General features: G+C 40.1%; 2 protein-coding genes across 2 annotated transcripts; both read right to left on the bottom strand.

Moving 5' to 3' along the window:
- Window positions 1-603: 603 nt before the first annotated feature.
- gdpd3a (glycerophosphodiester phosphodiesterase domain containing 3a) lies at window positions 604-7,806 on the bottom strand. Its single transcript, XM_046414844.1, has 10 exons — window positions 7,354-7,806; window positions 6,766-6,808; window positions 5,916-6,051; window positions 5,457-5,502; window positions 5,199-5,317; window positions 4,360-4,449; window positions 4,045-4,178; window positions 3,704-3,763; window positions 3,498-3,549; window positions 604-2,089 (listed from the first exon to the last, which is right to left on the bottom strand). Exons 1-10 carry the CDS (start codon window positions 7,490-7,492, stop codon window positions 1,961-1,963), a joined length of 948 nt encoding a protein of 315 aa, XP_046270800.1. The 5' UTR covers window positions 7,493-7,806; the 3' UTR covers window positions 604-1,960.
- Window positions 7,807-9,812: 2,006 nt separating this feature from the next.
- On the bottom strand, window positions 9,813-23,378 carry mapk3 (mitogen-activated protein kinase 3). Its single transcript, XM_046414350.1, has 9 exons — window positions 22,912-23,378; window positions 21,257-21,439; window positions 19,167-19,356; window positions 17,533-17,649; window positions 17,324-17,438; window positions 16,893-17,024; window positions 16,079-16,188; window positions 15,168-15,301; window positions 9,813-13,906 (listed from the first exon to the last, which is right to left on the bottom strand). The coding sequence occupies exons 1-8, from the start codon at window positions 23,124-23,126 to the stop codon at window positions 15,182-15,184; spliced, it is 1,182 nt and encodes a 393-aa protein (XP_046270306.1). The 5' UTR covers window positions 23,127-23,378; the 3' UTR covers window positions 9,813-13,906; window positions 15,168-15,181.
- Between the last annotated feature and the right edge of the window lie 26 nt (window positions 23,379-23,404).

Below are 23,404 nucleotides of genomic sequence, written 5' to 3'. Positions count from 1 at the left end.
TTACTTAATTTATTGATTTTGCCTTGAGTAATCATTTGGACTATATATGTTGGAAAATGGGGAAAAATCTCCATCAGAAGTTTCCAGGAAAACCTCTGGAGTCCCAAAAATATTATGCCCTCTGTCTCCTCAGTGGCAGCTACAGCGCCATATGATCACAAGAGCTTACTTTCTCCTCTGGGTCACGTATTCCAGCCTTTGCATCTACAGTATTAGAGACCTCAGCACTGATCCACTTATATTAACTTATTTGTCACACGGCAAGGCACAGCCAAGCAGGTCAGAAAAATACAGCCTTTGTTTCACCAACATACTGGTTGATTATTATCACAGGAGTGTGGCTGGACTTTGAACTGGGAAAACAAGCACACAGGTGAAGCTTACTGCATGTAAAGCCTCTGTATACATGCATGTGTAGTAGATGAGGGGCTGTATTAAACACAGATGGACAACCTAGTCTAGACACTACATTTATAACATCGTATTCACATGGATGGATATAGTTGTAGTCTCACTAAGGATATGATTTCTTTATTTTCAAACTCCATGTTTGTGTTAATTCTAATACCACAAAAAAAGAATCTAAAATCCTAAACTCAGTCGAACTGTCCAGATATTTTATTTATAAAATCCAGCACTTACTCAAACCCATCAAATATTGTCAGAAAATAATACAGACATTGTCATAACAAAGTCACGCTTATCCTCTTAGCATGAGAAATGTGATGTCAGGTGAGTCCAGCTGGTTAAATATTCACTCTGGCTATAAACATGAGTTCATTCAGGAACCACTTCTTCACAGACTGAAAAATATAATGAAACCAAACTACCTGTAACAAACGTAAATGCTGCCACAATCTCACCTTTTTTGAAACCCAACAAAGATTTCTACCAGCCAGCTACTATCCCATTTCACTCAACACACACATTAAAAACTTAAGTAAGGCACAATGCATCTGCATCAAACCAGTGTTATTAAAGGTATACACTCATCCAGTGATGCATGCAAACTGTTGAGTTTTATACATTATTCATCTCCCTTGATGCTGAAAAGTCTTTCATAAGGTGAATTGGAAATTTGGCTTTGTAGCATCACAATAACAGTTGCAAACTGGATGAAGTCCACTGTTTATCCACTAGGGATCAACAGCTGGGATGCAGCAGCCTATATATCCACAGATCCACATTAACTCCAGGCTGTCAGGGTGGTTCAGTCTAAACTTCACCACACTGCCCAAATCAGTGATCTTATGAGAAACAATGAGCTTACCAAAATCAGTTATAGACAGATTAGCTATTGTTTATAAATATTAATGTTCTCTAAATAACCTTATCTGTTCTCATTGATTCAAATTCAACCCACCAGACTGCCAGTCTGCACTGAACACCTCCACAAGCCAAATAACAGAAGATATTATTTATTATAATCTTATGTACATGCGTGTGTGTATTTGAACATTCTTTTCTTAAATTTTTATTCAGTTACTTCACTAATTTCATATCATATTCCCCTCCACATCACGTACACATCCCCCTGGTAACACTTATGTAAACATCAACACACTGATACAACACACTTTCATACATGCTCAGAAACATATTCTAATGTGAAACATCATCAACCCTGTAACTGTTTTGTGTTATTGTTTTTATAATTTGTTAAATTCGGGTCTGTTTCCAAGAATAATCAATGATTGTTTCTTAAAACACTGTGTCTCACAGACCATAAAAGTGAATTGACTGCAGATAATTCTGTCATCTGTGACTAAGGATTGAGATTGAAGAGTTAACAAATAGTTTTGTTCCCATTGATTGGTGTTTCAGATGTCAACTCACTGATTAATCTTGTCACAGTCGAAAAAACAACACCAATTGTATGCACTTCGGTTTCACATCTTTCCTCATTAGTCATTTCCGTTCCTGAGTTATCAAATGCTGTTATTTGTAGATGTGTTTGGGCTCAGTCCTGACTTCTGTTTCTGCGGAGGTAGCTTGACAGAACTGATGGATAGTCACTCATCACCCCTGTGGCCCCCACTTCAAATGCACACTTGATGTCTTCATCTTCATTGCACACAAACAAATGCACCTACAATTAAAGGTGTAAGATTAGGAAATTAGTCTGTTAGGGACATGGGAGACCTGGGAGACCCAAGGAGACAGCACAAAACACTTAGCTTCAGCAGCTTAATACCTTAAGATATTTCCTAACTTTAACAGAGCTCATCAACATGATTTTGTTTCCTAACAACATTTTATTTCTGTTTGGTTTGTTTTGACTCTATATCTGTAATTGGTGATTCCCTCTCAAATTCCACAGAAATCTATTTGGATTTCTGTTATTGGAGTTTTGCATCTTTGGAGTCCTGCTGACCTAAAACACAAGTAATGTCACAATGCAGAATAACAGTACACAATTTTGGGGAAAAAAGCAAAACAAACATTTGGAGTGTAAAGCAAACAAAACAAGGTTGAAAGTTAAAATCAGATGGTGTTCTGTTCTCTGTCATCCATCCTGCAGTTTTTGTGGGACCTACAATGACCATCAATGGAAGTCAGACTCCTAAATTTGGAGGGTGACAGATGACAACCAAACTAGGGCAGACACCTGCTTAAAGTAAGACCTTGGAACATGTCATGTTCATAACATATAGTGTTTATGCCATGTCAGCAGCGTTGTGATATTCTTCTATGTTATACCAACATACAGTGGTTTTATACGGTTATTTTACACATTGTCTATTATTATATGAAGGATTGTTTTGTCATTAGATTTACTTTGCATTTTAGGCGAATATTTCCTTCTTTATCACACATATACCATAACACACATAATTGTCTTATAACATTTTCAGTGTTAGGGTTATGGTTTTTTCCAGAAGTGGAGGAAATCTCATCCATCTGTTTTTATGTGGATACAGGAAAGACCTTAAGTTGGTCACAACCTCAGAATTACTCAAGTGTTTAAATGCAGCGATTTCCTCTGCAGCTGACAAAGTCATACAGCATATGACTTCAATTGTTTTCATGCTCAAACTATTCACTGACCACTCATGGTCTGACGATGAGGGTGATCTCATCCCAGCAGAGATTACTCACATCGAGACTGAGGTGATGCATTCAAGACACTTGTCACGGCTCTGCAAGCTAAACTGTTTATCTAAAGTGAAATACTGAAGTGTAATGCACATTAAACTCAAAAGTGCTTGGATTATATTATGTTGTATAGTTGATGATGCAGTGAAAAGTATTTGCAAAGAAAAAAACCTTAATTTAAAATTCTCTCTCTTTTTGCATCTATGAATTATAATTTGAGGTTTTTCCTTTTACTGATGCATCCGTGTTCAGATTCATGAAACACGGGATGTGATGGCAAACTGTCTGTTGTGCCAACAGATGGTAGTGACATGAAGTTTGCCTTGATGTTGAGAGTGACGTGGGAGCTGTATCTCAGCCACAGGAAGGATGTAAATTTGGGACTGCTGATGGTTTCATACCTGGATTCCCCGGGCTGCAAGGTGTTTAAAAAGACTCTTCCTCATTGTTACTCTGGAATGACAGCATAAATGAATATATGAATAATTCAGTTTTTACACAAGCAGCAGTAAAAAATAATCCAGAATTTGACCTTGTCGCTAAATGAATTGCATCAGTGTATCCCAAATACCAAAATGTTGTCATTCTGCGTAAAAGGACAACTCACTTTTCCAGCAAAGAGACGACCAGCCTGTTCCTCATGATAGGATCCTCAGGGATGAATGTCCTTCAACACACAGAGACGAAGAAAGAAGGAGCAGACACGTTTGCGCTGTGAGATGTTAATCTCATAGCAAACATAAGATTAGACAGGAAAAATCTAAATGAATGTACAGGGTGACCTACAGACAAATCAACGAACATCACAAAACAGTGGGCGTAGACATGAAGACAGCTGTGGTATCGCTTGGGCAGAGATGAAGAACATCTTCCTACTTGTGTAATGACACATACATGAATACACACAGGGAGTCAACATGCACAGACACACATGCCTTTCAACCACACCTGTTGATGATACGTGGCAGGTAGAACTGCAGTAAACTTTCTCCAAGCGGCACAAAGGGCAGTAGGCCGGTGTAGAAGAGAAACAGAAGCAGCACACCTCGTTTCAGAGAGAAGCTGTATGGCATGGAGCTGTTCTACAAAGAGAGAGAGAGAGAGAGAGAGAGAGAGAGAGAGAGAGACAGTTTTTATTGCACAGTTTACAGTTTAATTTCACCCATTTAGATCAAGGAATGTGTATAATAGAAGGGCCAAGTCTGTGAATTTACAGTCAAATGCTGCACAAGTAACTTTGTCTCCCCCAGGTGGTTCATGTACCGTTTTGCAGCATTCCTTCATGATCGTTGAGTCCACAGAAGCCCAGACGGTGATCTCCTCCCTATTGTAGCGTCTAACCAAGTCTGACACCTACACACACAAAATAAGGGAGGGTCACAGATGAAATGATGAGATATGAAGGTGTATCAAATCAAAATCATAAAGTGCAGCTTATGTGAAACAAGACAGATACATGCAAGCATTGCAAAGTAAATACTGGTACTGTTACAAAGAGGACCATCACAGACACTGCTATACAGGGAGCAATACAGGGCAGTAAATGCACCATCCTACTCGAGGAAGACTAAATATTGGAAAAATGCTCATAGGCAGGATGAACTGACTTCCTGTATTTGATTGTGTTGTGTGTGTTTGCAGTGCATATGTCAGCAAACTGACAAAGACGTTTTCTTAATTTGCTTGTGTTTTACTTGGCACAGTGCCAAGACAAACAGTGACTGCAATTTAAATCCCATCATCGTTACCTAAAAACCCGAGAACCACAGCAATAAGAAACTCCAATATGCTTGGTTAGTTCTAGTTACTTTCCTCCATGCGTTTAAAGAGGAAGCCAAGAAGGTTATCTTACTTATTTTATGAGATAGTTTTGCGATTTATTGTTTACTGAGTTCTCATCTATTAGTTTTTGGCAATGCTGTATGTAATATCTGTAATGTGTTTTGCAAATACTGTGTCACAGTTTAATGGTTAATGGAGGTTCAGAGGATCCAGGAGTGAAGGAGGAGGGCACGGGGAATCATTATGTCATATTTTGGAAATTCTTTCATACCATTGGGGATTTGCTGAAATTCTCTGGTAGTTGCTCAGGTCTACTGTACCTTTTCTATCAGCTGGCTGTTGTTCTCTTTAATCTCAATGCTGACAGGCATTTGGGGAAACTTCCTGAACAGGTCCTCCAGCAGAGCGAACTTCCTGTCTGAACCAGTGCTGTAATGACCTGAGGGAGAGAGGCGTGAAAACAAAAATTACAAAATATACACAGACACAGACACACACAAACAAACACACACACACTCCCATTGACCTACTTCTTTATGTTAATGATTGAGAATGAGAGAATGAGGAGAAGAACTCACCTGCATAAAATGTCACCGCCAGTCTCTCCTTATACAGAGGCAACTCCTAAGAGAATTGAATTTGACTGGAGTTAAATTAGTTAATTATTATAATATCAATTGAGATATTCCTGTTACCCCTACTCAGAAACCATATCTGCATCTGAGAAAACCTCAGAGAGGTCATGTTGGATGAGACATGACTTATGGCGTCTTGGGTAAATATAAAGTGAACACTTTGCTTTGCATTCAGCTATTTTGCACATTGCAATTAAACTGGAGCAGATGCCTAATTTGAAATAGGAGGAGTATTTATATGACATGTAAATAGAATTGCCAGTTCTACATGTTTGAGCCCAAGATAAGAATCTCATCCTCGCTCTGTTCCATTCCATCATGATGTGCTGAACTAATAATCCAGGAAACCACCCTGTTTGAACTTTGTCCAAACCAGCAGCCATGTAAGATCTGTCCTCCCACCTGTAGCTTGAGTGAGGAGATGGTGACATCATGACCAGTCTGCCTCAGCAGATTCTCATCATGTGACACCACCACGTATCCGTCACGCGTCAAGTGACAGTCCAGCTCCAGCATCTGTGTGCCTTGCTCCACCGCACTGGAGACAAATGGAGAAAAGATAAACAAAATGAGAATATGTGTTATGTGTACAATGAAAGCTTTTGTACACTTCTGCTCTTCCAGCTTTCTTAACCAAACTGACCGCTCTAACTTGCTGTCAGTCAACTTAGTGCTCTGGTCCTTACAGAGAAAAATCAGCTTTCATGGTTGTTGTAAACCCCTTATGTGTTATTATTTCCATCTGTTGGACACGTGAGCATCAAAGTTTGGGTTTGTCTCATTCTTCTGAATGCTGAAAGAGGCTGTAAAGACCTCACACAAGAGCTGTCTCTGCCATTTTATTGGCTATGATGCTTTTGTAAATAATTCCCATTCTAAGAGCTGATCCTTAACCCTTGTGAAATCAGAAAGGTTAATGATTTTATATTGTCATTAAATGCATTTTCTAACAATGTTTTTTCACATAAACTTAACTTCCACATGTTTGAATAAGCCATTGTAAACATTAAGTGAACAACAATTCAAGTCAAATTTTACATCACTTTCAAACAGTCCTGGTTATTCTGCAAAAGAAAACGGGAAATACATCCGTGTGTCAAGCCAAGAGACATTTAGAGGCTGATAAATGTAATTAGCACAAAGAAACTAAAGTGAAAACGTTTTTTTTTTTTTTTTTTTTTTTTAACCAAAATCACTCTGTTTCTCTTTCTGTTCTGAGAAGAGCAGCTCACCTCTGTAGTTTGGCACTTACTGTGTGAACGCCTCCATCGTGCTTTCTATCCTCTCCCCACATCCTGGCAACAAACAGAAGGTTGATGATGGCAGCAGAGGGACATGAAAACGCAGAGAAAAGCACGTCATGACAAAGCTTTGGTTGAAGCTAACCTGTCTGAGAATATGGCATCTCTGTTTCTACTGTAGGTGAGGAGGAAACAGTGAATAATAAAAACACTGATCTAACAACATACTGTAAGTCTCCCACTGGTCATATTATTAAAGATTTTGGCAGATGTTTCAGTAGCCAGAGACACGCTGAGTCAATCCTCCCTGCAGCACATGACGAGGTTAGCAATCAAACATCTGCTTTCTCTTTGCAACATGCTCCTTGAAAGAATTACTTTTTACTTTCATTCTCTAATAAAGCATTTTGCACTTAAAAGACACACCACAGGAATGTTTTTGAAATGAGAGTCTAAAATGTGAAAAAAGTGAAACAAAAATAATTAAATAGCAAACATCTGCCCATCTTCTTTACAATGTACTTCTGGACTCGCTGAGCCATTTGGACTGATCATCATGGTACCCCTCCCTCCAGGCAGACTGCCATTCACTGCCTTACCTCCTCTGTGTGAGATGTGTTTGCAGTAAAAGGCTGTCCGTTTCCTCCTCTGGAGAATGAGCGGATTCTTCAGCAGGTACACTGAGGTGAGAGCATATCCACCCAGAGCTGGGAGGACGAGGTAGAGAAAACTGCTCATCCTTCCCCACAAATATGTCCCGTGATCTACTGGGTCTCTGCAAGGTCCCACCACAAAACAAAACAAAACAAAAAACCCCACAAAAAACCAGCGATCAAACAAAATCGGAAAAGAGTGCCCTTGTTCAGCTGTGGATAATTTAGCTGTTAGTAATGATCTTCAACAATACTCCTCTGTGTTTCCACGACAAGTGAACAGCTCCAAAGGCTCGACAACCTGCCCTCTGTCTTCCTTGGAAGAACAAACTGGACAGACTGGTAAGACCAAAAGAAAAATCTCCTTCTCACTCACCTGGAACCTTTAGAGCTGTAAAAATGAGTTAATAAAGCACCAGCTCATAACCCCACGCTCACCTCACCTCTCTCTCTCACTGGCCTCTCCCCTGCCTATGGCAATACTATTTCACTCTTTTTAACTTTTGTTAAGCTGGGAAAGCAGTGGCTTTGTGTGCATGAGTGTCATACCTGGGCACTGCATGTTTGCCAACACCTTTCTAGGATTACTTTCATTGTGCTTCATTGTTTGGATTAAGAGGTTGGCCATCAGTATTATATGGTGTGTGACACTAAATCATATGAGTGTATAATAACTCACAGGTGGTACAAAGTGAGTGACATAAGCAGTTTCTGCTTAAGCACGTTTGCACGTCTTTCCCAGATTTGATGTTGCATAGTTTGTAGCTCATGACTTGGCAGTGGGAGAACAAATGCATCAGTGGGAGTGCAGCAGGATTCTTAGCCTGTATGTATTTGACAAATGGGACGTGGTGTGTGGAGATAAGTAAACCCAACTTTGACCCACAAGGCCAGAAATATGATAACAAGTCATGCATGCCTTCTATACATGCAGTACAAAGTCAGCAGAGTGTATTACTGTATTGTTCAGGAGGAATGTGACAAACAATGCTGTGACAGGCTGAGCCGCATCTGAAATGTTCCAACAAGCCTGGTTTTCACCAGAACAGAAACCTATTCAAGGCAGTGTGATGTGAATTTCCAGATTATTCTCACTTTGACACGTGTCTCCTTTTGACATACGAAGATAATTTGAGCAAATCCTGGTCATTTTTGCCCACTTTTTTTTTATTTTGTGCTGTCATCCGTGATTTCACATCTCCTCACCTGAACTTGTAAGCAGATACTGGTGCTGTCGTTCCTGTAATGATCAAAAGATTTGGGGAATTTCAGGGACGGAGGGGGAGGCCATGCTCAGACATGTTATGCAGAGAGATAGGAGAGCTGCACTGCAGGAAAAGCAAGTTCATTGTGAGATGTCATGAACTTGTGTATTCTAAAAACTCTGTGCCTTGAACTTTAATTCTGGGGGTATCACAAACAAATTTCAGACTATGTGTTGCGTTTGGCCAGTTACAATTTTGCTAAATGAATTTTAAATATTCTAATATGAAGTAATATTAATAAATAGTTGCCAAAGTGATAGATGGATTACGAGACAACAGGCCCCACTTTTCAGGAGTCGGATGTGGAGGTTGTGGTTTGCTCTGTGGTTCTGCGGCTGGTTTGGATGTACTACCAAATTCTCAGGAAAGACTTTGAACCAGGTTAGGCTAGCTACCTCAAAACTTGTGACATCTTGTGTTGCATAATGAAACTGCACATTTTAGAGTTTTACTGTGACCAACCCAAGGCGCACCTGTGAAATAATCATGTTTAATCAGTATCTTGACAAGCCACACCTTTAAGTTGGGTGAATTGTCTTGGCAAGGGAGAAGAGCTCGCTAACATGGATTTTAACAAATGTATGAATAAAATTTGAGAGAAGTAAGCTTAGCATGCATAGCAAAAGTCTTTTACTTTAACTAATGAAAGAAGGAAGTAAAAACTAAAGGTTTGCATCCAGATTTTTGTTCAGTGTACTTATTTTGTGCTTTTCTGCAGTCATTTGATGTTTCAACAAGACATGTTTGGTCAGTTCATACAAAGCTTCTAATACTTCCAAGCCAAACACCTACTACTTTCTTACAAGGGAGGCCTGTGTCACCCTCTGCTTCTGAACAGAGGAGAACCGAGCAGAGCTGAGCACTTTGAGGCCAATCAGCCATGTTTCTGATGATAAAACAGATAGTGGTAAAACTACCAGAATTCATGGCAAATTAGCCCTGTTTCAAGGACTAGAATCAAAAATGAGACAGCTTTGAGCATCTATCTAAAATATGACTATTATTTAGATCTTACACGCTGTTAGTGAACGGCCCTGGAGTTCAATGACTGTAAAATGAGCTGAAAGGACTACAGAGGGGAAAATAGAAGAAATAACAAAAAATGAGAAATAAATAAATAAATAAAAGAATTCACAACTGTAACAGTATCAGGAAATTTTATTTAATCATATGTATATAATTCTTTCTTTGTTAATCGTTTAATTCATAATACCCAGGAATATACAGACTATAACCCTCAATAACTCATATCTCTTTGACAATCTACTTATATCTTCTTTTAAAATAATTCCTTATAAGATCTTAAGAGGGGAAATCAAAGAAAAAAAAGAAAGGTTTCAGAAAGATTGAAAACACTGCCAATAATAATCACACCCATAAGAGAAATAAGGAAGAACAAATTACAAATAAAAACATCCTAATAATTAAAAAAAAGATAGAACTTTAACTCCCTTTTATGTAAGTAAAAAAACAAAAAAAGAAAGAAAAGAAAAAGAAAATACAACAACTCACCAATGGAACAACAATAGCAATAATAAGAACAGCCATTTAAAAACAACAATATCTGGAAACAGGCCTCATGACAGACAGGCCTTTAGACTGTGTGAATGTATATGGTGTGTTTAAGTGCAACTTTTCACAAGCACACAAATACACTCCTCTGAAAGAGAAAGGGGAGTGAGTGTGTGTGTGTGTGTGTGTGTGTGAGTGAGAGAGAGAGTGTGTTAGGAGGATTTCAAAATGTGGTCCTCTTGGTTTGCTTCAATGGTGGTGTTTGGTCTGGTGGCAGGTCAGAGAGAGAAAAATAAAATAAAAAAAAGCAAGGAGGGCGTGCTTGACTGCTGACCAAATATCCATAATGAAATACATACAAAATATCTGTGCCACTGTTATTGAGTCAGTCAGAATGGAGGAAAAAGGTTTCACAGACGTTAAAGCACAGGTAACTGCAGGGAGAGGGCCCAAGCTGTGAGGAAACAATACACACTTCCAAAACACACACAGGACAAAAAAAAGTGTCTTGGCTTTATGTTACAGAAGAGCAGATACACAAACACTTAAATTATACACAAAGAGCCATGAGCACACACACACAGCAGGCGAAACTTAAAGCTGAACAAGGAGGATGTAAGACGGGGAAGGAAAGAAAGCAACAACCCTGAAGGGCAGAGGGCGTGGCTGGAACAAAGTGCAGGCGTGCTGATTGAGTTATGATTGGAGTCAGTTTCCTGCTCGAATGACCATCCAGGTGATGACTTTCTGAGGAGGGAGAAGGGAAAGTGGGGGCAAAGTCAGTTCCACTATGGAGAAGCAGTCACATTGGGGAAGAGGAGGAAGAGGGGGAGGAAGGATGGGGGGCAGCCCTTTTGAGTAAAGCGTGGCCAAAGTTAGGAGGCTGAACGAAAGGATGAACATCATCACATGCGCCCAAAGAAATTCAAAAAAGCCTCACACTGATCCCAGCTGGCTATGGCTTCTGAGAAAACATGAAGCGGCTCGAGTCTGAGACGCAAAAACAAATCAAACATTTTGCTGTCGTGAGAGCAAAGCTGGTGAGCGCTCCAGAGGTGGAGTCTATCAGCATCACAGGCCTGCCCTGACCGACAGAGAGCATCCAGTGTATGTGTTGGTCCATTTAAGGGGGGGGGGGTGGGGGCTCTCCACTACTGGTTCCAGTGAAACAGGCAAAAATTAGTGCAGGCTGAGCTGGTGACTGAACTGGACCCACGGGTGGTGCTCCAACAAGCAGCTATTAGTACAGTCACATCCAGAACAAAGAGAGGGGGGAGCAGACACCAACAACTGACAGGAACAGTGAACACAGACAATGGAAAAAAAAAAAAACACACACACACTCTCTCTCCAAGAAACAAGCCATCTCTTGAGAAATGAGTGCCTCTGTAGCATTAAATCACCCACACTGAAGAATAAACACCCAGTATGTTAACAGGCAGCCAAGAAAACGCCCAAAGGGGAGAGGGAACAGGAGCACAAATACTGGGATACATATATATATTGTACAAGAAGGGATGATGGCTGCTTGGTGGTGCAATGAGCAGGAATATAACTGCGCAGTACTCTGACATTACAGAGTTTGATTATTATGTTGTCAATTATACTACATTGTCATGTCATATTGGAGTTTTAAACAGTGTTCAAGTCCGCTACCGTGTCGTAGCTCCAACTTAGCATGTCTGAATACAGAGGGGCCTGAAGACATAACAAATATGGACTGTTCACAGCAGCCAAAGACAGACGCTGACCCTAACTTTAATAGATAAGCTGGTCTGTTGTCAGTGAGACCGTATTTTAATCCTCACACCACCAACTCTGTAGTCATACAACTGTCATGAACAGGTGCACGTCTACCGTCCATATCCATATGACATGAAGACAGCATTTATCATCAACATGTACAGATTTCATAGTAGTCGTAAAAAGAGGAGCTGTTCTTATAAATGCTGAACCCTACGCTGCTGACAGAAATTCAGGCCACTCACATTCAGCACTAACATCAGTGAGTCCCACCCTCAAAGGAATCACAGTCTGAAAATAATTTATTGGGAAGTACTTTCAAGTGTGGCGACTTAAACTTTAGATTTGGGCCTTCACTGTCAGTGCCGCCCCCAACCTGTGTACATGTTTGACTCCACACTGTTGTCCTGGGTCAGACAGTAGCAGATAGGAATGCAGTACAAAAACAGCACGGTTGAATGAAAAGCATGATGTCAACCAGACCCAAATTTCCAGAATACTGGACGGGTTCCCCAAACACGGCTCTGGAAAGGTAGGTTCAAAACGGGCCAAGGAATGACAGAAGGCTTCAAGAGACAAGCAGTTCATCGCTCAGCTGCTATGTATCAGTAACATTTTAGGGGGGGATTTAACAGTAATTTAACAGAAGGAATGTAATACTGACACTGGATCAGCTGTTTGATGCTGGCATTTTGTGGAAAAATTGGGTCACGCAGCCAAAAGGTGGACGATACGGTAATGCGATATCTGTGACTCATATCAGTATTCTAGCAGGACTCACTGTAAAACATCAGTCAGGTAGATCCTGACCATTTAAGTTATCATGTTTCAAGTCTCTGACTCACACGTACTGCTAATTTGAGGACTGTAGGACAAAACACAAAAGGTTTCGACACAGTACCGTTGAGTACTGTGAATGTTCTGAAAAAAGGCGGCTTAGGCATCACTGCTGAAATCTCTGACTGAACTCACAATTACACAATTAGCGCCTCCTAAACATAACCAAATTACCACAACTGAGGGGAGAGTTCAGTTTGCCAGAATTTGGTACGAGTTACAGGTCAAGAAATGTGTTTATGGTACAATTCAAAGCCACGACAGATATTCCTTAATTGCTCCCCAGCCAAGTTTCCCGCATCTCTCTTCAACTTTGGTTAATTTCAGGAATGCATGCATTCATATGAACATCATACACAGTTTTTTTTTTGTTGTTTTCAGAAAAAAAACAGCAACAACAAAGAAATCTATAAACCTGCCAACATGCCAGTAAAAACATTGAATATTTTTCTCAAAATCAAGTCTTCAAAAAAATGACTAGCAAAAAATATAAACCCCAAAACATACAAATACAACTCTGAACTGATCTGACCACACTCAAACAATGGTGTACAAAACAAAAACTGTGACAAGCACGCTTAAAAAGAAAAAAAAAAAGCTTTTATCTTTTTGTATATACATACACACACACGATGAGCATCCCCTGTTCATTTAGCCCTCATTGTTTTCCCAGTAATGTCACTTACATGGAGCAAGACAAGAGAGTTATGGTGTTGGTTAATACAGTAGTATGTGTTTATATGAGAGGGAGCGACAGAAAGAGGAAACAGATCAGCAAAAGGTGCAGGAAGGGAAGGGGAAAAATAGGTTTGATCAAGGCGAGACAGGAGAGGAGAGTTACTGTGGACGCGACAGGATGTAGCCAGATGTTAGACGGGAAAACAACTGTGAGAGGAGGGAGAGCCCAACATGAACAAAACTGAAACAGTACGAGTACAGCAGACCCTTCCACCCCTCTCAACCACAGAAATCAAAGTTAAACTTAGCTCTCTTGCAGTAGAAATGGAAAGATAAGCAGTTAAATGTTCATATTTCATTTCTCTTTTTGTTGGTTGCTTGAAGTTGCATTTTTCTTTTGTTTTAGCAGGTCGTCTGGGGTCTTCTTGTTCCAAGCCTCTGTGTGGCTTCATCACTCTTTAGGGCTAAACAAAACAAACCAAAAAAAAATAAAAATTCCATTACGATACGATCTGAGGTGAGAACTGAGATGAGGGACATGAAGTGTCCATTACAGTCACATACTGTATTGAAGAACTGCAGACAAACTACAGCCAAAGAAATCTGTACAAAGAAGCATCCTTGCTACATCTGGCATGAACAACAGATTATTAACGTAATAATTGTTACATTTGTTTAAGCATCACAATAAAGAAGAAGTTAAGAAGGCAGTGAGTGAGACGGTCAATGTTTAAAGACAAAAAAAAGGCTGGACATGTATGGATCTAACTGTGCAGATTTGCTGTTCTGAGGATTTGTGTGTCTCAGCGTAAGGTCGTGAGTGTGGTAATTTGCTCAAAAGTTAAATATTATCTCAGTTGAGTGTAATAATTATAACTAAGTGCAAGTCCACTTTCAGAATCTAGTTTTCAGATTAATTCCTTTCATTGGATATAAAACACTGGCCTTAAATATTATGTATACTGATGCAACAATCAAGGCATTCATTTACTGGACAACTTCACTCTGGAGCTGAGGATATGTCTCCATGGAAAAGGCCTCGCTCAACTGTGTCTACCAGGCTGCTCTTGTTGACATCCAAACTGAGTCAACCCGGGCCAGACTCATTCTAAACAAACCTTTTTTTGTGTTGAACATGCTTCAATATCTTTATTGGAAATTCTGACAATATCCATTAAGTCCATTAAGGGTCTGTCTAATAACAATGACTTAAAACCAATTTTTCAATATTCCTCCTGGCTCCAGGATCCACATTTGTACAGTGACTACAGTCAGGTGGAAGCTGCAGGTGAGGTTTTTGGTGTGTCTGAATGTTGCTGAATGGCCTTTGCTCCACTGACATCTAGTGGTCTCAAATTACCACACATTCTATTTAGAGAGGAAAAATACATCCCATGCGTGATCAGGTATGAAATGAAAAAGCTTTGAAAGCTACCTGGATCATTACTGATTGATGTTGCAGTAGTTTTATCTTTAACAGAACACACTGTTGATTTGCATCAATCTCTCTCTACAAACACTTACATACATAATACAGTGTGTTATGCAATAGCAAGAAAAGACATGTGTCTTAACTTGCCTCTCTATGGAGCTTGCCTAATAAACTAAGTGATGATAAACTAGTAAGTAGCAAGAAAAGCAAAGGAATATATTTTATGCATTCAATTTGTGACCCATGCTATCAGAATCCTGTGTTACTGTGAATGTGTGTGTCTTTTCATGTACCCGTTTGGACCCCTTCAGGACCCCTGGTAGTTTTCCTGGAAACGAGCAGTTTCTTCGAAGATCAGTTCCTTCAGCCTCTCCTTGGGAAGGTCATCGAGTTCCATGGAGAAAGTGAAGGGCTCCTCTGCCACTGGCTGCACACAAAAACATTATACAACCCATCAACTTAAAGCTAAAATGCAGCTTTAAAAATACGTTCTAGGTGGTGAAACTGAGAAGTGTGGTGTGTTACACTGCTGAAACATGCTGCACACACGTATCAAATTTATAGACGGCAGCTGCAGCTTATGATCTGAATGGGACGTCTAAAACGTGATTGGGACACAAGAGTAAAAACCGAAGTGTAAATCGATGAAAGCTGCCGTGAGGCCGTGTAACAGCTATGGTTAAAAACATCCACAAATTTGATTTCTATAGTACAGTAACAGGATTCTATCCATGCTGATGCAAGAAGTGATGTGATTAGAGATTACATTCTTTAACATCTTTCAAGCTGAACCATGGAGCAAAACTTAACACTAATTGCATTCCAAACACGGCTAAGAGGATTCCCAGCACAAAGCAGAGACGCTCACAATTAAATCCTGGCTCATGGCTGAAAACAGTGACAAACATGTTTGAATGAATAAGCCCTTCTGCCTCCACCATTTGTGCAAATCAGAAAACTTGGCTGAGGTGTGCTGTTGTCATTTTTCAGTTTCTGCAATATTAATATGGATAGACTAAGACAATGTTCTTACAACTTCAATCTTTAGACTCTAGACTAGAAAACTTTGATTACTTAGTGAACACATTTTTTTTAGTCACTTCTTTTCACTTTTTACAATTTGGCATCTTCTAAGTTTTTCAGCGATGTGATGCAGCAATGGAAGAATAATCGACTTGAAAGCGGTGGCTCCACCTCCACATACCTCGTCTGTGGGGTCGTAGTACTGCTCCAGGTAAGGATGAGCGAGGGCTTCTTCCACGCTGATGCGCTTGATGGGGTTAAAGGTCAACATGCGGCCCAGCAGGTCCAGAGCTGCGTTAAATTAATCAAGAGCTTCAGTTGGTTCTCTCGCCAGTTTGTGCAGTAATATGAAATGCTACTTCATTTATTTCACTTTCAAAAATATAAAAGATTTTAGACAAATATTCAAATATCTTCACAATTATTTACTTATTTTCATTCATACTTTATAATATACAAATTTAAATCAGATGTACATTCAATATGGCTTTACTGTCCTGCAAAGCTAAATAACTCTAATATTCTAATAATTTTGACAGAGTTAATAATATAGAGTTGAAGCTCTAAACTTTGTTAGCACTTTCATGCTTATCATGAATGTAAACTGTATGTTTATAATTCTTACAGATAAAACAGATTTTATAGAGCATGAAATAACAATCACACATTAATAGTATATTATACAAAAAATATTATTTAGGTTTATAGCAGAGAGAACGGTACCTATTATTTGGTCACTGATAGGAAAACCCTTAGTATCCTCAGTAACAAAAGACTGAGGGAAGCCCGTTGACCTGTTAGGTCATTTTCACTGCCACCAGTATTTCTGCTTGACTGCACAGCAGCATCTGCTGCTAACCATGCACCATGGAAAGCTGCTTTAATCTCCACCTGCTTCGCCAGATTAGTCTACAGGTTTTGTTCTTTCAAATCCATACGTCTCATTTTCTCCCCCTTTACATTCCAGGTTAACAAAGGAGTATGCACTGCCATACCTTTGGAGTCGGCTTTGCAGTAGAGCTTTTCCCAGGGGACCTTGGGTTTGTCGGGCAGGGCCTGCAGGTAGTTCCTCGCCTTCATGTTGATAATGCAGTTCAGATCCTCTTGAGATGGAGAGCCCAGGACACCTGCACAGAGGGGAGAGTGAGGGACATCTTTCAATATTGCTATATATGGTTACCATATCAGAAACTCATTACAAGTCAAAGTACAGCGTTTTTATACACATCTTAAAACATGTCTGGAGGTGATCATCAAAAGACATAACTGGGCAAACAAAGACTGGGTAAAATTACAAGAAAAATCAATGCAGATTTTTACGTGAATGATCATCTTGCAAATAAACATGACTGGTGAGTGAACTAATTGCTCTAAATAACTTCACAGTGTCAACATTTTGCAGAAATGAGTGAAAATTTTGTCTTACCCAGTATGTGGTTGAGCTGGTCCAAGTAGTGTTTCCCAGGAAAGATAGGCCTGTTGGACAACATCTCAGCCAGGATGCAGCCCACTGACCAGATGTCAATGGACTTAGAGTAGCCCTGACACACAAATGCACATGTAGTACATACAGTCAGCAAACTGAGAAGCTATCCAGTCCAATGCAGACTCCATGTTCTTTCCTCACACACCTACCTTTGAGTTGAGCATGATTTCTGGAGCTCTGTACCAGCGCGTGGCCACGTACTCGGTCAAGAAACCTGTGTGGTCGTGCTCAGGATCGGCTATCCGTGCCAGGCCAAAATCACAGATCTGATGATGACACATAAGGTCAGATGTCAGAAACTGTCAGCCAACAGATATTCACAAGTCAAACCCAACACGCATAGACTTTTCAAACTGAAAGAATTTGAGAGCGGGTATGGCTGTAAACGTTTTTCCTTAACTACAGGAGCGACTTCTGATGGTTCTACAGCTCCACCATTATCCATTTAATGTTTCTCTCAAAGTGTATTTCTCCTGTCTTACTTTATTATCTTGAGCTCTTGTTTTGATGTCTTTTAAACAATGTTTAATTTTCAGGAAATCTGAGACCCAGGGGGTGTTTTAAAAATGTGTTCTCAGTCCTTAATAGTTGTACATCACAAATCAGTGATGTTTAAAACCATTTCTTTTTACTTTTATGCTGTGTATTTCAATATGAATGCATTTCAGCAACCCTCAGAGATTAGGTGTAAAGTAAATAAGTGGTTGCAGATAGCATAATACTTTCTATTTGGATTTTCTCAAACGTAAACAGCATTGGATGTAAATTACTCTTCATCTGTCATGTCATGCTCCAGACACACTGATCAGCCACAAGTCATGCAGTTTGGAAACATGAATATTCAGCACTGTGGAGGTGGGGAAAGCAGCAACAACATTACAGAGCTGCTATTGTGAGCCAGGGCCACACCCTTTACACATTAAACATCATGCAGCTGTGTTATGTTATGGACAATGCCTTTAGAAAGATGCTTTCCATCTGTAACCTAACTTCACAATAAAGGTTATTCATTTTGATCATTTGAATCCTCGCTGATAAACTCCATTGAAGACAATTGAAGACAGCAGTATTTCATCTTTGGCTTTTTCTAACATACACACACACACAGAGTGGAATCAGGAAATCGGAGGAAGAAAATGCCTTCAGAGGACATTTTACAGCATCCCAACCCAACTGTGGTATCTGCCAACGGCAAATCTGATTCAGCGTTTGCTGCACAGTGAATGGTTAGCCTAAAGGAGATTAAACCTAGATTAAAAATAGGAAAGCCAATTCCATTTGGACAAATGTGAGACACAGACTAGCAGGACAATAGAGGAGGCGACCAGCGATCATCTGTGTCGTCATGAAACTTTTAAAAAAGGAATAAGAAAAGCCTATCTGAAGGCTGGAAGTCTGTGTCATTTAAAGAGAAATGACTCTCTGGCAGAGCCATGACCAGGAAGGACAGTCAATCCATCACCCATACCCTACATTCCTGAGATTCCTTTACAATATTGTTGAGAGCTAGTGTAACTTGTGGCTGGTAGCAATGTTTAAATGAGTGTAATGGCTTGATACCTACAGTAGAATTTCATTTATAACTGCAGCATTTTCACATGTACTATATATACAGTATCTGGGTTTTTCCTGTGCTGTATATGCATGTGTAAAATCACCATCACCCAAAATAACAAACCAAAACTTTTTTTTCTGCACTGTGGGGTAACAGCTGCTGGGAAAATAGATACAGAGACCTAGTTGTCCCCGGTGATGATGATGATTTGTGTGTGTGTAAGCTGACCTTGAGGTCACAGGTGGTGTTGATGAGCAGGTTGGAGGGCTTGAGGTCGCGGTGCAACACGTTGGCTGAGTGAATGTACTTGAGGCCTCTCAGGATCTGGTAGAGGAAATAGCAGACGTGGTCGTTGCTCAGCTTCTGGCTCTTCAGCAGCTTGTACAGGTCCGTCTCCATCAGAGTCTGCACAATGTAGCTGGAAGGATGCTCAGGTCAAGGAGGACAACAGCAGGGTTGACCGTATCGACCAACATCAGGACAAACATAAGGACCTCTCTGAAAGTGATTTCAGCTTTGTCCTAAATTATTCAGCAATATGCCTTTATGAATAAAATCAAACCAAGACAAAACTTGATATTACATTTGTAACCCATTTCCTCAAACCTATATTTGATTAAGCTTTGTAAACACAATGATTTCTCTGTCATGTTTTCTAAAGTTATAGGAAAAATAGATCTTAAATTTAAATTCTGTAAAGTCAAATAGATGCGATCATCATTTTCCTCAAATTTCCTCATACATAAACAACGTTAAAAAACTGTGACAACAGCAAATTAGCAAATACAACATGTGGTGTCTCATTTGTGAGTAATCCTACCACAAATGCACACAGACACAAGGAACCCAAACATCCAGGAGTCCAAACACCTCTCTTACTCTAGACTCTTCCTCTAGTGCCACCATCGGGTTCATCATCTTGGAATAAAATGTCGTAACGACTGCTGGATGGATTGCCATAATATTTGGTACAAACATTCTTATCCTCCTCAGGATGACATGGAATAATTTGAACCCGATTTCTCTTCCTCTACCATCACTATCAGGGTAAAAATTTAATTTGTGCTTGTAATTTGTTTTTTGGCCAAATACCAAAACTAATGACTTTTATCTGAGCTGGTAAACATGTTAAAAATTATACTAATGTAATGCAATTCCTTTTCCCACTACAAATAAGGTTCACATTATCTACAACTGACTTTCCAAAAGCTGAAAAAGGATTGTGACTAGTGGAAATGGAATTTTTCATTTCAAATATCAACAACTACATCTCTGAGGGGTCTGACAGGTCAACAAACCATTTTGGAATGTGAGCGATCTATCATTAAAGTACTGCAAAGCCACCTCTAAACAGACCAGACCAGCCTCATGAATATTCAACAAATGCTAATGAATGACAATTATTTCAGATATGTAGTGCAGCGTAACAACAACTGTAACCATCTAAAATGAACATTTCCAGTAAGAACTGAATTATTGATATCAATAATGAACATTTTGATGAGTGAGAACTGAGTTGTAAATATCATTAATCAGAATTGCAACTAGTCAAAATTACATTATGGACGTGTCGACTTGGAATTACGACACATCACAGTTATTTCTAAATACAGTGAGACAACAAATCATTTAGTTAAATATAAAAAGATATCAAAGTGAGCATTTCCATTAGTAAGACATTAACATTTTGACTAGTGAGAAGTGTAAATATTTTAATTAGAATTGCTGCTAGTCAAAATGAAATTACAGATGCGTCGGTTTGGAATAAAAAAAAATTGTTGATATCTGTAACTGCTAGTAACACTACTGATTGAATGTAGAAGGACTTGTCATACACAGTACAACAAGGCGGAGCAACTAAAGGGAATGAATGGTAAAAACAGACACAAAAAATACAAGGGCATCACACATTTCCATTCCATCTATCAGGGACAAAGCAGCTTCTCACAGAGACAGCAGCAACTCACTGACCGGCCGTGCCTACAGTTCACTGCTAGCTGCTTTACAAATGGTCACTACTGTAGATCGGGCTGTCGGTCCGACCTGAATGATGTGGGAAAATGGTAACAGCAGATATGCATTAAATTTGGTTCCAACATCTACTTGAAAATGCTATCAAACAAACAAAATAAAAGTCAATGCAGAAACTATAACCAAGATTAATTTTCAGTAACACCAAGTATCTCAAAACAACTGATTATTTACATGTCATATTCAGCCTTTTGTTTAGTTTCTCCAGCTCTACGCTGTATAATACATTGATTCAATTTAAGTTCAGGGAATAAGTGAGACACTTCCTGTATAGCATTAAAGGATACACATCCCTCATGTTGTCAATGTGCCGTGCCCTGAGAATGTCATTGATGCCGATGATATTCTCATGGTTGAAACGCAGCAAGATCTTGATTTCTCTCAGCGTGCGCTGGCAGTATGTCTGGTGCTCAAATGGGCTGATTTTCTTAATGGCTACGCGCTGGCTTGTCACGTTGTCCAGAGCAGAGCTGGATAGGGTGGATGTGGTAAGAAGCACAACACAAGTCTCATATTACACAGGCAATGATGATATCAGAAACTGGACAAATGCTAAGCTCCAAAAAGGGCGTTGCAGACAGTGAAGATGCACATGTGACACCTCTTTTTGCAGTGATATGTGGTGAAGTAATGTACATGTAGGCCTGAGAGTATGTGCAGTTTCTGTGTGGTGTAGGTGTAGAGTAGATGGAAACCAGGCAGACCTGAGAGCACCTGTGAATGGTGTGTTTCTGGGACGCTTACATTTACTGTTAATCCCCCTATAGTATTTAGGCCCTAAACTATGCAACCAATCCATAACTGATTACCCAAAGCCCTGTGTTGGAAGAAAATGTTCAAGCTAGATTTTTTTGCACTAACACACAGCTTCGACAGGAACAACAGTTACATCACAACCTTCCTCTTGGTGAAAGCGCTTTCTCTTATTGCACAACACACTGCATAAACTGGGTATGTTCACACGCCCGTGAACCTTCTTAAATAGCTGAAATACAGTAACATGAACGAACGGGACTTTTGAGTGCTGCACCAAAAATCACAAAAAATAAAAAAATAAATCACTTTTGCAACAAAACATCCATACATGCAACAAAAAACATACATACATAAGCCGTGCGATTAAACTAATTGGTTTTCTTAATTGTACTAACCACAGGGTGTTAACAATGTTTACAATCAACAAATGCTTTAACATTGGAATCACATGGCACAAACAAAATAGCACCATGCTGTCACATTCCTGTTTGCAAATGACAGGGATCGACACGGCGTGTCCTGATTAAATGGATGTGTGGGCCAGCGCTCCTGCTACCATTCACTTTGCACTGCCACGCAGTGCTGTCATAGCTTATCGTGTTCACAGTTCAGCCTCGATTGCAATGACTAGGCATTGATGTCAAGTGCAACAGGGTTGCTTAACACGTCAACACAAAGCAGTAGATCACATACAGTGATAACACGAGGAAAGGCCTCACGAGAACTGACAAATCCCACTCGTATCCTCTGCAGCAGCTTCGCTACAGGCTGAGGGTTTAACAGTAAGAATTCAAGTCGAGATGAACGTGATTGTATAGCCTGTTACAACAATCACAAAATCATATTTGCGGTCAAATGCAGCCTGCAAAAAAATCTTTCATCGGAGAGCAATCCACATCCTGCGCAATCACTTTCAATCTTATTTCCTGTGAAGCTAATAGCCACGCCTGTAGCTAGTGAGCTAAACTGCTAACCATAACATGGGATGGATTGAAGTTAAAAATGCCTGTTGGGCAGTTGTTTTAAATACATACATCGTGACAGCACTTACATTTACCGGACAACTCCTGCCGAACACAACAGCTAAGTTTAGCTGGCTATCAGTATTTCCTAACAAACAGCTTTTGTTAGCTAGCACTTTTTATTTAGACACTACGAAGGCTCAACAGGGACAAGCACAACTCACCAAACCATCCCGTAAGCCCCCTCCCCGATGTAGGACAAGTTCGTGTAGCGGGGGCCCACGTCAAATAACTGGCCCTTCACGGATTCGCACCCGGGCTTAGGTCCCGGTGCGGGTGCTCCATCATGCGCAACCGTGCCAGCCGCCCCAGCAGCAGCAGCAGCAGCGCTGTCGGAGTCTGCGGCCCCGACCGCTGCAGCACTGCTCGAATCCGCCATTCTTCCTCTCCAAACCGCTCCTACTCTGTCAGTGTGTTTCACCGAGGAACCGTCGCCGCTCTCAGCACGGTTTAAGGTTTTTCCGCGGATTTAACCGAACGGATTGTTTGACAGACGGAGCTAAGAGACTCGAACAGGGTCCTCTCTACTACCGAGGAGTAAATGGATTTCGTGCCCGAGCGCGGATTTGGTCTCAGCACTGAGCGTAAATGCGCGTGCCAAACTACCGTAATACAGGTGCGTTAGATATGTTTACAAGGGCGACTTGTTTGGGCGGA

Source organism: Scatophagus argus, chromosome 16 (assembly GCF_020382885.2).
Source record: "Scatophagus argus isolate fScaArg1 chromosome 16, fScaArg1.pri, whole genome shotgun sequence".
NCBI classification, from domain to species: domain Eukaryota; kingdom Metazoa; phylum Chordata; class Actinopteri; family Scatophagidae; genus Scatophagus; species Scatophagus argus.
Note: the sequence above shows the minus strand (reverse complement) of the source record. Positions and strands in the feature narration are given on the sequence as shown.